The sequence below is a fragment of the Rosa rugosa genome, chromosome 4 (genome assembly GCF_958449725.1).
Source record: "Rosa rugosa chromosome 4, drRosRugo1.1, whole genome shotgun sequence".
NCBI classification, from domain to species: domain Eukaryota; kingdom Viridiplantae; phylum Streptophyta; class Magnoliopsida; order Rosales; family Rosaceae; genus Rosa; species Rosa rugosa.
The window spans coordinates 56,196,608-56,209,864 of NC_084823.1; the positions used below are offsets into that span (position 1 = coordinate 56,196,608).

A 13,257-nucleotide genomic window follows, 5' to 3' on the forward strand; every position below is an offset into this window, starting at 1 on the left:
GCACTAAATCATGAATTTTGAACTTCACATTAGTCTTCAAATCAATATCAAGTTGAAACAAAGACCTGGAACAAAACTGTCTTATATAGTCTAAGCCCATCTCGCCAAAATCTTCATTTTGTCTTGAGGACTTGAGGAAGCCTTGTGCCATCCATAATGGGACTATTTCATCACTGATAAATTCATAATCATTGGGGTAAAGTGAACAAAAGGCAAAACAAGGCTTCAAGTGAGGTGGCAGTGCATTGTAACTCAATTTTAATGCAGTTGTCGGTTTCCGGGCAAACTCCATATTTCATTATCTCTTACATGTCGTTGCTCCCTTTTCAATTTGAGCAGACCACCTAGAGTAGCTAGTGCTAAGGGAACCCCTCCACACTTCTCCACAATGCCCTTTCCAATTTTCATCAAGTGTTGATAGTGTGACTCCTCATCTTCGTTAAATGCATTTTTTTTAAACAAAGTCATGGAATCCTCCTGGGAAAGACCTTCTAACTGATGTTTATGTATAGGGTGCACAAGTGAAGCTACTGATTCATTACGTGTTGTTACGATGATTTTACTTCCTCTGGCTCCAACATCTAACAAAGTTTTCAACTCTCTCCACTTCTGATTTGTAACTCCTATCGACTCTGTATCCCAAACATCGTCCAACACTAACAAAAACTTTTTATCTCTCAAAATATCTTGTTTAGTTGCAGCACATTTTTGTTAAGATCTAAACTTAACATATCTTTTTAAGATCTAAACTAACATATCTTAGCACATTTAGTGTTAGTTGCAACACTAACAAAAACTTTTTATCTCTCAAAATATCTTTTTAACTCTGTACCCCCTTTTCATAAGATCTAAACTTTCACCAGCACATTTTTGTTTAGTTGCAGCAATAATGCCTTGAACTAATGTATGGATATTAAAGTTCTCTGACACGCATACCCACATTCTCATATCAAATTTGTTCTCTACCATAGTATCATTATACACTGATTTAGCAAGTGTAGTTTTTCCCAACCCTGCTAACCCAAAGATGGAAATAACTGAAACATTATCGACATTGGAGGAAAGGGTGTCATCAAAGAAACGGAAAATTTTTTCCTTATCACCGTCTCTCCCAACAACATGACCTTCCAGTAAAGAGTCTGTCTCCTTTTTATTACCATTTGGCCTCAAGGGTGCTGGAAAAACTTCAGTTTGTTGAACAACTTTTAAAACAAGAGAAAACTTTGTCTTTCCATCATGATCAATTTGAACTAGTCGTTCCCTAATGTGTTTTAATTTATGACCCATTTTGAAGTTAAACACAACAGGATTCCAATGGGTGAAGAATTGGTGTACCTCTCCTTTGACTGTCCAATGGTCATTGATGAGCACTTTGAGTCGGAGCTTTCGGAACTCATATTCGTCCAGTACATCCTCAGCATCGTTGCAAACATCTTTGACGTCTCGTAACCAACGGCTGATTATAGGATTCTTCACTTGCTTTTCCTCCGCATCCTGGAGGACGTCTTTAATGTCTAACAAGGTCTCCTTGAGCTTTTGCAACTCAAGTTGGGCACCCCATGCCAAGCAGATTTCTTGGGCAGCATAAGAGGCTAGCCTACCCAAGACGCTCTCTGCAACGCTAGTGGCAAATTCCATGACCATTTGAAAGGAAAAAAATTAAGAGATCGAGATGATGTTTTGGAGGAGAAAAGAGAGAGTTATGTTTATGTGAGAAGGTAAAGGCTAGGATATGATTGCTTTGGCTTGCATGCTATAACCAATGGCAAATGGCATTTCATTGAAATTTAATTGGCTTTGGCTTATGTGTCTTCATCAAGTATGTGACATACACTCTTACGATATATTCTAAAGGATTGAGATTAATACCAAAAGTAAAGCACAAAACGTTGAGTAAGGATAATGCAATTAATATTCAATTCTTGTTCTTCTATGTTTTGAAAAGTAAGGCATTAAATTCATTCTTGTGATCTTTACAAATACAATCATCACTCATTCTTTGGTAAACTCCACAAGGAATCGAAGCTCCAAATGTAGTAACAAGATGCTGGTCTTTTCAAATCTCTTTTCCCTGGTTAAGCCTCCTCTAATATAAGTTGAATTTCTTAGAAAAATAAAATAAAATACACGAAAGTTCACAAAAAAAAAGTTTGTGGCCTTCTTTAATTTCAATTAGTATTTAAGTTCAAACGAGTACAGTATATAATGGTTGAGACCAGATAGATAAATACAAAAATCTGTTTTGGTTTCTAGTTTCTAGCTCTGTACAATGGCCAAGTTTCAAAAGGAAAGAAAAGGAAAAATCAGTTCAAAGGAAAGGAGGCCAGGCTCAATGTGAATAACGCGCGTATTTGGTCATTATGTCTAGGTTCGGCAAATAAAAAATCAGGCTGTTCTACTCACAGTTTTTATGTGCACATAACACCCAGGCTGTATTGGGTCATTCTATGATCTTATGTGGCAATTCATTGACTGGAAACTACAGCCTTCTTTTTTTTTTTTTTTTTTTTTTTTTTCTGGTCTTTGAAATCCAAACATCACACCATCAAGAAACACAGATAAACATCTTGGTAGGAGATCCTCTTCCCTAATGTACTTAACAATGGAGAGAAGAATAAACATTGTCTTTATGGGATAACTTGGTTATATATCATAAAATCCAGAGGTTGCAGAAAAAAAAATCCATATAATTTGATGGTCATGGGGCTCAGAACTTTCATGAGATCATCCGAATCCAAAATTTTGTGAAAACACCATTGGCGGTTAACATGATTCAATTTCAATCTACTGAAATCTTTGATGGCAAGCTAAGTATCTCTGCTTCCAGTATCCCTAAAATTCCAACAACCTTATCTTTCGTTTATTATAAAAGGACAGAAGAGCAGAGACCTTAGGAGACGGACCTTGATGAAACATTCTTCCATTTACGCTTCTTGTGACCAGACTTGGCTTTAAGGCTCCTGTGAAAAATACTCAATCTTTTGTCTCTCTTTTTGGCTGTCCCCTGTGAATACCCAATTTTATTATCAGAAAAAAAGAACTCAAAGACCAAAGAAAAAATAAATTTGAATTCATGGGTATTAAACAGGAAAAAAGATTTCATAGGTGCATGTCTTTAGTCTTTACCTTTTCCTTAGCCAATGGACAAGCATTAACGCCATTAACAGACTTCTCCTGTTTGATAAAATCACAACATTAGGCTTATATATTGTAGTTGCACCAAGCAAAATTAATGCATCACTAGTACAGGAACAGAACAAGTGATTTCACCAATGTAAACAAACATCCAATTCAAGGTCAGAGTGCTTCAAAAACCCTACTTTTTAAGATACAGGATGATAAGTTACCTTGTCTTCTCTTTCTTCATTTTCTGAATCACCTTCGCATTTTGTTTCTTCATTTTCTGACTCACCTTCACATTTTGTTTCTTCTTCATTTTCTGAATCACATTGGGAATTTGTTTCTTCTTCATTTACTGAAACACCTCTGTCCTCCATGATTCCATCAGAAATCAGCGCAGTTTCTTCTTTCGGCTGCTCCTCCATCATATCAACACTCCCTCTTTCTTTTGGTTCAAAATCCTCCCCAACTCTGAAACATCAAGCAAAGTCATATAAAGTTAAAGTAGCATACAGAATAAACAGCTAGTATCCCAAATACATTGAAAATGAAATTTGTTGAGCAGGAAAGAAGAATGTTAAATTGGGAGGAGCTTAAACTTACGTGAAGCTAAAATCAACCGTGAATCTACCAAAACACTTTATGTTCACATCACGAACGGTTGAATGTAATGTCTTGATATACCTTCCTCCTCCTTCATTGATAACGTGGAATGTGGTGATCCATAGAGGTTGACGCCCTGTGGTCAAGTCATCCATGATAGTTTGGGCAAGACAAAATTTCAAGTTCCCCAAATGAACCAAATACTCCGTTTGCTGAAAGACAGTACTGTACCCCTTAACCCCACTCTTCAGGCCTCGCAACAACGATGGTTTCTCTAGAATCTAGATAATAGCTAGTACTACCATTAGACTTTGAGCCCATCCTAAGAGAGAATGCTATAACCTTCCCGTATTGTATTGACAAGGCATATATAGTATTGCCTACAATCACAGCCCTCCCCCGAAAGGGATAGTAACAACAATCATTGTTTTTAGGGAGATTGACTTTATGCCATTTTCGACTAGCTACGTGGAAGACCATAAATTGAGGTGGGGAATTGATCGAAACCAATATACAGCCATAACCAACAGCATAACCAACTATCTCCATGTCTGCATTTTTCTCAGAATATAATGGAAAAGGAGGGAGTATCATATCGCTCAAAGAATCGCTTTGGCATCTCCGGAAAGCATACTGGATCGGCAAGGTGATAAAGCTTATCATAGGCAGATATAACAACAGCAACTCGCTTCAATGATTGAGGCGGCTTGAAAGCCTCCAAGGATCTTGATTTTGTGTCAAAAATATATCCCCTCAATGAGCCGGCCTTGGCCATGGAGGCAGCGGTGATGGTGCTCCGCTTAGTCCAGCCTAGTGCAGATGGTGGTCCTTCATTAATCAAAAGGTGCAGCTTGGAGGAGCTGCAGAACCTCGCGCTCTCCAAAACAAAATAGTCCGGGACCTCAAACTTGGTTTTATCGAACAAGTTTGCTACAGGGTTAAGTAATTCATGCTTTTCTCCCGTAACTTTTCCTGATTCTTCTTCAACTTTAACTTCATATAACCCACTTGTATACTTTACAGCAGTATAACTCACTAGTATATATACAGATCTAGCTTCCCCTACCTCCATGGTATACTCGCTAGCTAGTATTATCAATTGCAGGTACCTATGGAGTATAGAGAGAGGACGAGCGAAGAACCAAATAAGGTCAAAGCAATACATTGATCGAGAAAATACATTCTTAATTGAAATGAAAGAGTAAAACACGAATTGAATTAGAGCATGCATACAAAAGTTGGCATATTTACTTAGCAATTTAGTAGGGCAACAAGTAATCCTATTGATGAATGTAGGGCAAAACAACTAAACATTTCGACTCGATTCAAAACCCAGAGCTTCATGATCAGTAAAGATTATAAGACAAGGTAGAGAGAGAACAAAAGAAAATCATTTAGGAATATGGAAATCATAATCACTCTAGTTAACCTTATGCTTAATATATTTAGGAATGCGAAGAAAGATGGATACGAGGGTTCTTACCAACGGATGGCATTCTCTACAAGGCAGAGCAGAGCTTCTAAGTACTACTCTTAACCTCCTTTGTGGCCTCCGCAGGCTAAACCCTAGACTTGATATCAGGACGATCGAGTACTGCAAATCTATAGGGTTTAGGGTTTAAAAGGCTAATGTTTTTTTTTTATATACAAGCATATGTAAATCCTCATTATGTTAGGAATTTAGGATAACCTAATATTGATATATATATATATATATATATATCAACTTTCCCATCATCATCTCAATCATAAATTCATAATATCGATCAACATTGAGAAGGAAGCCTTAATTCTCTCGAAATAAAACTTGATTCAAAACAGCCATGGAAGGGAAACCTAAATCTGTTTTTATGGTGGCGCATTCTGATGACGGCTCATATAGTGCCCTATATGAAGTGAAAATCCAACCAGGAGGAGAAGTTATAGGCGTCGTAGGCGGAGGAGGAAGATCAGCAGCAACTCATAAAAAACGCCGCCAGCTACTTGAGCCGGTGGTCAAGTTGTTTGATGACAAAGGTATAGTGGTACCGGAGCATTCAAACTTGGCAACTGCGCGCAAGGTTCTTCAGCCGCTCCAAATTATACCTATGGCTGATCGAAAGCAATTCTAAAATGCATAACAAAGAGACCACTACCAACTCAACATCCGCACCCTGCTATGGATATGTTTTGGACACGGAGACGAAGTCATTGGTCCCATTCAAGTCACCTCAAGCACATAAGCCATCAGCAACTGTTATTTCCGCCTTTGGTAAGCTTTATCTTCTTGCGAATCCAGAATGCTGGCCGGAGATCCCAACCCCGGCCTTTGAGCGATATGATCCTGCCACTAATTGTTGGGAATCCCTCCCTCCTTTTCCAGGTTATAATCACCGGAAAGAGATTAGAATAATAGGTTATGCCGTCTGTTCCAGCTTTATTCTCTTCACAGCAGACCACCATAAGGAATACGTGGCATTCAATGTGACCAGAAAACAATGGGCTTTTGATGTGACCAGAAAACAATGGCATGAAGTCAAAGTGTGGCCGCCTACTCAATATCGTTTAACGAATGGTTCAGTCGGCCGGGGGAGGGCCGTGGTTGTAGGTGATACTATCTATACCTTTAATTATTCATGTACTAGTGTAGTGGCATTCAACTTTTGGTGGGATTTAGATGAGGATGGTGATGTTACCTTCTATGTAAGCCCAGAATCCGTTTTAAAAGGCTTGGAGATTAGGTTGGGGACAAAAGGAAAGAAAGAAGGGTATTTGGTTCATTTGGGGAACTTGGATTTTTGTCTTGTCCAAAATTTCTTCCAACGTAGTAGAACTGGTCGTCAAGAATTTTGCATCACCACGTTTCAGGTTGTGGTCGAAGGAGGAGGAAGGCATATCAAGACCTTACATTCAACTATTTGTGAAGTGGACACCCCCGACTCTAATTTCATTTGTTTAAGTTACTGCTTGACTCCAGATGTTGATGATATTGAACCCAAAGAAGAAGAGAGAGTGATCACTGCCAAGTCCATGCAACAGAAAGAACAAGGTGTTGTTTCAACAAATGAATTAGAAGAAACAAAGCAATGCAGCCTTTTCTGCACATCAGACATCCCACAAGAGTTGATCTTTGATATCCTTGCAAGGCTGTCAACCAAAGATTTGATTAGACTCATGTGCGTTTCTAAAGCATGGAATGCTGCCATCCAAGACCCACAATTGGCCAAACTGCATCTCCATCTCTCCATCAAGATCATCAACTCTTTGGGTGGGATCTTTTATATTCTTTCATCTGTACATCTATCAGATGACTTTTATCCAGTGGCTTTGTTCAACAATAACACAAAGGGTAGAGTTGTGAAAGTTAAGCAGCGATCAAAACAGGTTCAGCAAAGAGCTAGCATCTTAGGTTACTGTAATGGTTTGCTTTGCATTTCTGGATGGTCTAGGGATGCCAATGAATATGAAGACTTTGGTTTGTGGAATCCAACAATACAAAAGTTCAAGAAGATTCCCTTGTCAGCCTTCAGTAAGTTCACGAAGAGGGAAACCTTTTATGGATTCGGGTATGATTCAGTTAACGACGATTATAAATTTGTGAGATTGGCACAGTTTGAGGATCATCATCAGATTGGTGTTGTTACAAGTTCGGAAGTGCAGGTCTACAGTCTAAAATCGCACTCATGGAAAAGGATCCAAGACTTGCCTGCTCATCTTAACAAAGATTTTGAACTTGCCTCTATAGGGGTTTGTGTTGACGGTGCTTTACATTGGTTGATGAGATTACGTGGTGAAAGTGTAAGAGGGATGATAGTTCTAACCCTTCATCTCACAACTGAAGAGTATCACTGGTTTTCTACCCCTGATTATAATTATCCATGTCGCTGTGCAAATTCAAAGGACGAGCGTAAAAACAGGCACTGCTTGTTTTTGCAAGTTTTGGGAGGGTGCTTATGTTTTCGATTCCAATGTGATCTCCTGGATGCTTGGATTTTGAAGGAAAATGGAGTTGCCGAATCATGGACTAAACTTTATTCTACTAAGGAATTGCCCGAGTTATTTTCCTGCCAGCCTTTGATGCTTTCTGAGTGTGGTAAAATGGTTCTTTTCTCAAATCACTTTGGGAATACTTTCTGGTTTGATTTAGAGAATAAGAAACGTATAGTGGTGGCCAGACCCGATGAACGTGTTTTTGGCTTTGACACGTTAATTACTTGTCAAACCCTTCATCTTCTTAGGAGGCGACCAGAGCTTCCTTGTAATTACTGTTACTAATTTCAGTGTAAGGCTATGGTATGTTAATATTTCTCATACATGTCATATTTCATGTATATCCATCATCTTGAGGACTATCACTTTGACAACTCATGTGTTAACTATAAGAAAATTCTCATTAAGATAAATAAGATTCACTGATGTATTTTCCTTTTCGTTTCCATGGACGGACCTTTTGCTTAGCTTCATTTGTTTAACGACTTGTGTATATCTGGTGTTTCATGCACCTCGACAGCTGCAGAGAAGAAAAGGGGTAAATAGAGCTCCCCTTCAGCAAGAATTTCACTTTCATCGTAACTTCCTATTATGTTTCGGCCTTTTTTTTGAACTTCATATCAGAAACCAGAAACTAAACCAAAACTAAGCTAGGGATTCCTTCTGTTCTTTCAACTAGTGAAAGAGATTTTGCATAAGCGTATTTTGAGTAATTGTAATTGTAAAACAGAGACATTTTTGGGAAAGAAAAAAAGTTGGAGCACAGCTTGTTACAGCATTTTCTAGATGTATGAGATAAATTCCAGCAAAAGATAGGCATAATAGCCGAATTAGTAGCAACCCCAAAAGGTTTTTACAAGCCGGAAACTTCGGTTTCTTGTGCTTTTGAAGCAGCCAACTCCCAGCACAAGTGACAATTTTCATAAGCGTAGTCACTTTCAACAACTGTGTTTTCATCCACCCTCAGTAAAGTTCCAATCCTAGTCAAAAAAGGGTTGATGAAATCAACCATTTTTCTAGAGGCAGAAGCCGACCCACTACACAAAGATGACACCTTTAAAAGTCTTTTAACCACTCTGTATTATATATAAATTTATAATGATGCTACAACAACCATGATCCATAATTGCGGACCTGACCAGATTCAATTCACAATCACACAACACTTATTTGCCTATCAAGAATAAACAAAGGACGAGAGAGAATATGCTTCCCCACCAAAACCCAACTTGATATTTTTCCTCATATAGTTATAGAAACCACTAGTAATTTCATATCAGGCCCACCAAGCCACCAACAACAGTAATGAACAGGGCACCTGTTATTTTCAGTTATATCAGCAGCTACTAACAAACACAGCCACTCGAAACAAGGAGATGATTCCAAGAGGTATTAGCACAAACCAACAAGAACAGGAGGACATAACATAACATTATCTCAAGGGTCTGTACAACAAACTAGAGGAACAAATTCAGTCACCTAATTTACCCTGTCAATCTTGGGATAGCTTTTTATCTTAACCCAAATGCTCTAAATTATAAACCAATTCCACAAAATACAACATTCTCAAGCAACACTGATGATGTTGTCCCCATTGCCGAAGCTTGACATTGCTTGGAAAGCCGAATGCCTTGACGATGATTCCCTCGAGTTCATTGACAAGGAGAGGTTGAGAGCTAGAGGCGATGTGTCAATTGTCGCATTCAAGTTTAGATCAGATGCTTCTGTAGCATGAGGGGCCGAGTGCAGAGCAACTGGATGGACGATCTTAGGGGAAGGACACCCCGGATTTCCTTGTCCCAGTGTCAGATTTCCTGTTGGTTTCTTAGTGGGGACTTGTACAACAGCTGGACCTACGTTCATTGGAAAAATTGGCAGCATCGAAAATCCGTTAGGATTGCAAGATTCGGATTGTGGTGGAGGTGGTGGCAACGAGTGCGAGTGAGATGTGTTATCTTGCTCTTCTTCCATTGGAATTGGAATTGCAGGGACCTAACAAACATAAAATGTGGTTTTAATGATAAGCTTAATTGTCTAATGAAATTAAACACCAACTATACAATCAAAATAATAACATGCACACAAGAGACTACTAATCAACAATCAACTTTTTGTTCAAGCATTTAACCAACCATAACCATTAACCACATAGTAATTCAAATATTGAGCAGATCACCAGTAAATAATCTGATTGCAAGGTAATTAAAACAAACAGATATGGATCCAAATTTCACATATTTATCTCTCTAGACAACTACTTTCAATACCGAATCCAGTGCAAAACTCCAGATAAAACATCTTCAGCTCCAATTACCAACACAAAATAAATTGGATTGTCTTGTAAAGTCAAAGAGATTGGATTTGTTACATCTTCAGCTCCAATTACTAACACAGAATAAATTTGAAGTTAAGATATTGGATTTGTTACCGAATCAGTGGTGATATCAAATAGGCTAGATCTGCGGCGGCGGCGATTGTGGTTGCTCCGGCGGAGAAAGTATTTCTGAGCATGGCTGGCCACCTGAGTCGGCGTGCGAGTCTTGACATAGTTCCTTGAGATCCCTCTCCAATCTCCTTTCCCTACTTTCTGCAATCCAACCAGAAATAGCTTGTGCTCATCCTCCGTCCACGGAACTCCTGATCAACCAAATTTCAACAACAAATCACTAATCCAATCATGGATCGATCAACAATTACATGAATTTGGCACATGCAAACCAATTGATCACAGAAAAATTCAAATTCTAAGCGATTGATTGATCGGAGGAGATCATTAGATCAGAGAAAACCGACTAACCTCGCTTGCGTTCTCGCTCGCGATTCCCGCCAGAATTGTGAACGACGTCGTTCTCAGATACGTAACCAGCGACGGCGTCGTCCTTGCCGGCGCCGGAGCTGTTATTGTTGTTGGAGGCCTCGGTAGGGTGTTCGTACTGCGAGAGATTGTTGAGACTGACGCTCTTCCTCATGGAGTCGACCACCACGCGCACGCCGAACAGCATGAACTCTTTGGCCGCGCCGGCGGCGGGATCGACGGTGGAGGAGCAGGTGCCGGAGGACATCTTCGGCGGCGATGACGGCGATGGATCTGAGGCCGTACGATTTGGGGAGAGAGAAAGAAAAGAGTTGGAAATGATGAGAGAAGATTAGGCTGAGTTGGGCTTTATATATATGGGAGGCACGAAAATGGATCGGCACCTAGTTTCCTTATTTTTCACGCTTTACCTAAAAAAAGTCAAAAATATTTTTACCTTTTTTTTTTTTTTTTTTTGCCTTTGTTTATTGACTTACGGGAGTAAAAAAAGTAAAAGGGTAAAAAAAAAAAGGGAGGGGGAGGTGGTAGCATGTGGATTGTGGATTAAGCGGTGTAAAGGTGTGGGCCCTTGTGCTGCGTTTGACACGTGGGATTTTTAATAGTCTGAGTGCACCTTTTTCATGTTTTATGCTGTCTGGTTAAGGTATCTTCTCTCGTAAGTAAATGGAGATCTTGGGTCATGCGGATCACTAGAGTAATATGATCAGTCAATAAAAAAGTGATACACATGATTAATATTATAGTCATTTTCAAGTAAAGATAGAAAAGTTGTTTATTTGATCGTTGATATGAAGTGAATCTGAATGTAGTGGACCACGAATCACAAAGTAAGTGTGTTCTCTCGTTGTTTTAAGGATTCGATAACATGATAAGTAGTAAGTCGTCTATTTTTCATACCTCTAGCGCTTCTTATTCATTCGTTCTTCTTTTGAAATAAGTAAATCTAAATAAAGATTGCCAAAAATCTAGCTAACTTTAATAACGTTTTGTCATTGATAATTGACCCATAATAATAATGATAATGCACCAAACATTAAGAACTCATGTGCTAAGTCAAATGAATGTTGAAATGAACCAACATTTGGGATTGATGGATCAGAGCAAACAAGATATTTAGATTTAATGAGATGATCAACACTAGCTATAAATTGCTACCAACAAACAAACCAATAAAGAGGCACATGGAACATGACTTGTTTGTGTGACAAAATATTGCCCATGAAGCTTTTTATCTAAAAAAAGAAATCCATAATTCAAGATGAGATTAGATGCTCTATAATCACTCAAACATCCAAACAAGTGGTATGACAACTATACCAATCAATATGTACGCTCAAAGATTCCAAAATCTCATTATGGATTTGCCCATAATCCAAAAAATCATACATTACTATTTGGAGTAACCAAATACCATTTGAATTTGATTGCACAAAGCTACCATGTGATTTGTCCTTAATCAAAATACAAATAGTTAAACATGAATAATTAAGTGACTAAACACAATCTCATGGGCTCATGGTCCCCAACCCAACCACCAAGTCCCGCTGTCTTTTAGAATCAAAACGAAAGAGCATCGCACATGGTGGTGACTGGTTTAGCATTTTTCATAGATATTTTAACCTATATCTCTATCTTTTTTAAATCTCCCTTTCTTTATACGGTCAAACCCATCTTGTTTATCGATAATTGTGAGCTTAACCAAATAATTAACTCATCCAAACCCCAAACTCACGGAGAAAAGACCTACCTAGAAATGTTATTCTTTTCTCAAATCAAAATAAAATTGATAATAGTTTCTCATATAATTTTGTATTATCTAATTATCATGTGTTCTGTTATCTGAACTGTGATTGGTTTACATTAAATAAACTCGTCACTCATTAGTATATTACAAATAATTTCTCTTTTTACGTTGCGTAAGCTGCGCTTGGAAAACTTATGAGCAACTTAAATTAATAGTAATGGACAATAACTTGTCTTATAAAATTATTATTATTATTTTTTTTTTTTTTAAAGTCAGAACTATTTTAAATCCCAAAGCAGAAACTCATTCAACCTAACTCATGGAAACGGTTTTTTTTTTTTTTTAATTTATTGTAACACTTTTAGTTTCAAGTTAAGTAAAATAATTTGTTACTGTTTTTGGTCCCACAAACACTTTAAAAAATCTAATTTACCAAGCACTCGACTGCTTTACTTAACAACTACTTATTCTCATATTACAGTATAAACCAACTTATCTTATAAACACAGCCGTACTAATCTGGCCCGTATTCGTCTCTGTCGAAATATGACAATCCTATTTGTTAATGCCGTGTGGCACTCTAGACTACTCCAAGACAATAATGACACCCCACTTATCCCATTAATCTAGTTGCAAATTGAAGTGGTTAGTGACAAAAACCAGCGCAATGATCTTATGGTAATTATCATAAAATACAATCTATGTACCTAGACGATATTTGTCCAATCAAGGGGATGGAATATGGACCGTCGAGTTCGCATATTCGCGTTTTGGTCCACTAACTAAAGGAGGCAGATTTTTTTTTCGTTATCTCCAAGTCCGTACCTGCTTTTTATATACAAGCTCACTTTCATGGTGGTGGGCTACGATTAGGATAAGCCCAAAGATAAGGTTTTGGGGCTCCACATGCTTTGTCTACTTACCATCAAACTTTTTGATTCTAAGACCTCCTTATCTATATATAGTAGAGACAATGTAGGCTGCCATTTATATGGAAAAAAAAGTA

The 13,257-nt window shown here is 38.1% G+C and overlaps 2 protein-coding genes across 2 annotated transcripts; both read right to left on the reverse strand.

The window, feature by feature from the left end:
* Positions 1–2,890: 2,890 nt before the first annotated feature.
* On the reverse strand, positions 2,891–3,762 carry LOC133745086 (uncharacterized). The gene is made up of 3 exons (XM_062173078.1): positions 3,348–3,762; positions 3,127–3,174; positions 2,891–3,004 (listed from the first exon to the last, which is right to left on the reverse strand). Exons 1-3 carry the CDS (start codon positions 3,546–3,548, stop codon positions 2,891–2,893), a joined length of 363 nt encoding a protein of 120 aa, XP_062029062.1. The 5' UTR covers positions 3,549–3,762.
* Positions 3,763–9,084: 5,322 nt separating this feature from the next.
* Positions 9,085–10,834, reverse strand: LOC133744110 (transcription factor MYB1R1-like). The gene is made up of 3 exons (XM_062172242.1): positions 10,490–10,834; positions 10,121–10,329; positions 9,085–9,684 (listed from the first exon to the last, which is right to left on the reverse strand). The coding sequence occupies exons 1-3, from the start codon at positions 10,752–10,754 to the stop codon at positions 9,259–9,261; spliced, it is 900 nt and encodes a 299-aa protein (XP_062028226.1). The 5' UTR covers positions 10,755–10,834; the 3' UTR covers positions 9,085–9,258.
* Positions 10,835–13,257: the final 2,423 nt, after the last annotated feature.

Excerpts from the sequence above, each read along its gene's own strand:
- LOC133745086 (XM_062173078.1), bottom strand. The coding sequence starts at position 3,548 with ATGATGGAGGAGCAGCCGAAAGAAGAAACTGCGCTGATTTCTGATGGA. Across the intron at positions 3,175-3,347 it reads ATGAAGAAAGAGAAGACAAG|GAGAAGTCTGTTAATGGCGT; the intron begins GTAACTTATCAT and ends TTTATCAAACAG. Across the intron at positions 3,005-3,126 it reads GTCCATTGGCTAAGGAAAAG|GGGACAGCCAAAAAGAGAGA; the intron begins GTAAAGACTAAA and ends GGGTATTCACAG.
- LOC133744110 (XM_062172242.1), bottom strand. The coding sequence starts at position 10,754 with ATGTCCTCCGGCACCTGCTCCTCCACCGTCGATCCCGCCGCCGGCGCG. Across the intron at positions 10,330-10,489 it reads CGAGCGAGAACGCAAGCGAG|GAGTTCCGTGGACGGAGGAT; the intron begins GTTAGTCGGTTT and ends TTGGTTGATCAG. Across the intron at positions 9,685-10,120 it reads TTGATATCACCACTGATTCG|GTCCCTGCAATTCCAATTCC; the intron begins GTAACAAATCCA and ends TATGTTTGTTAG.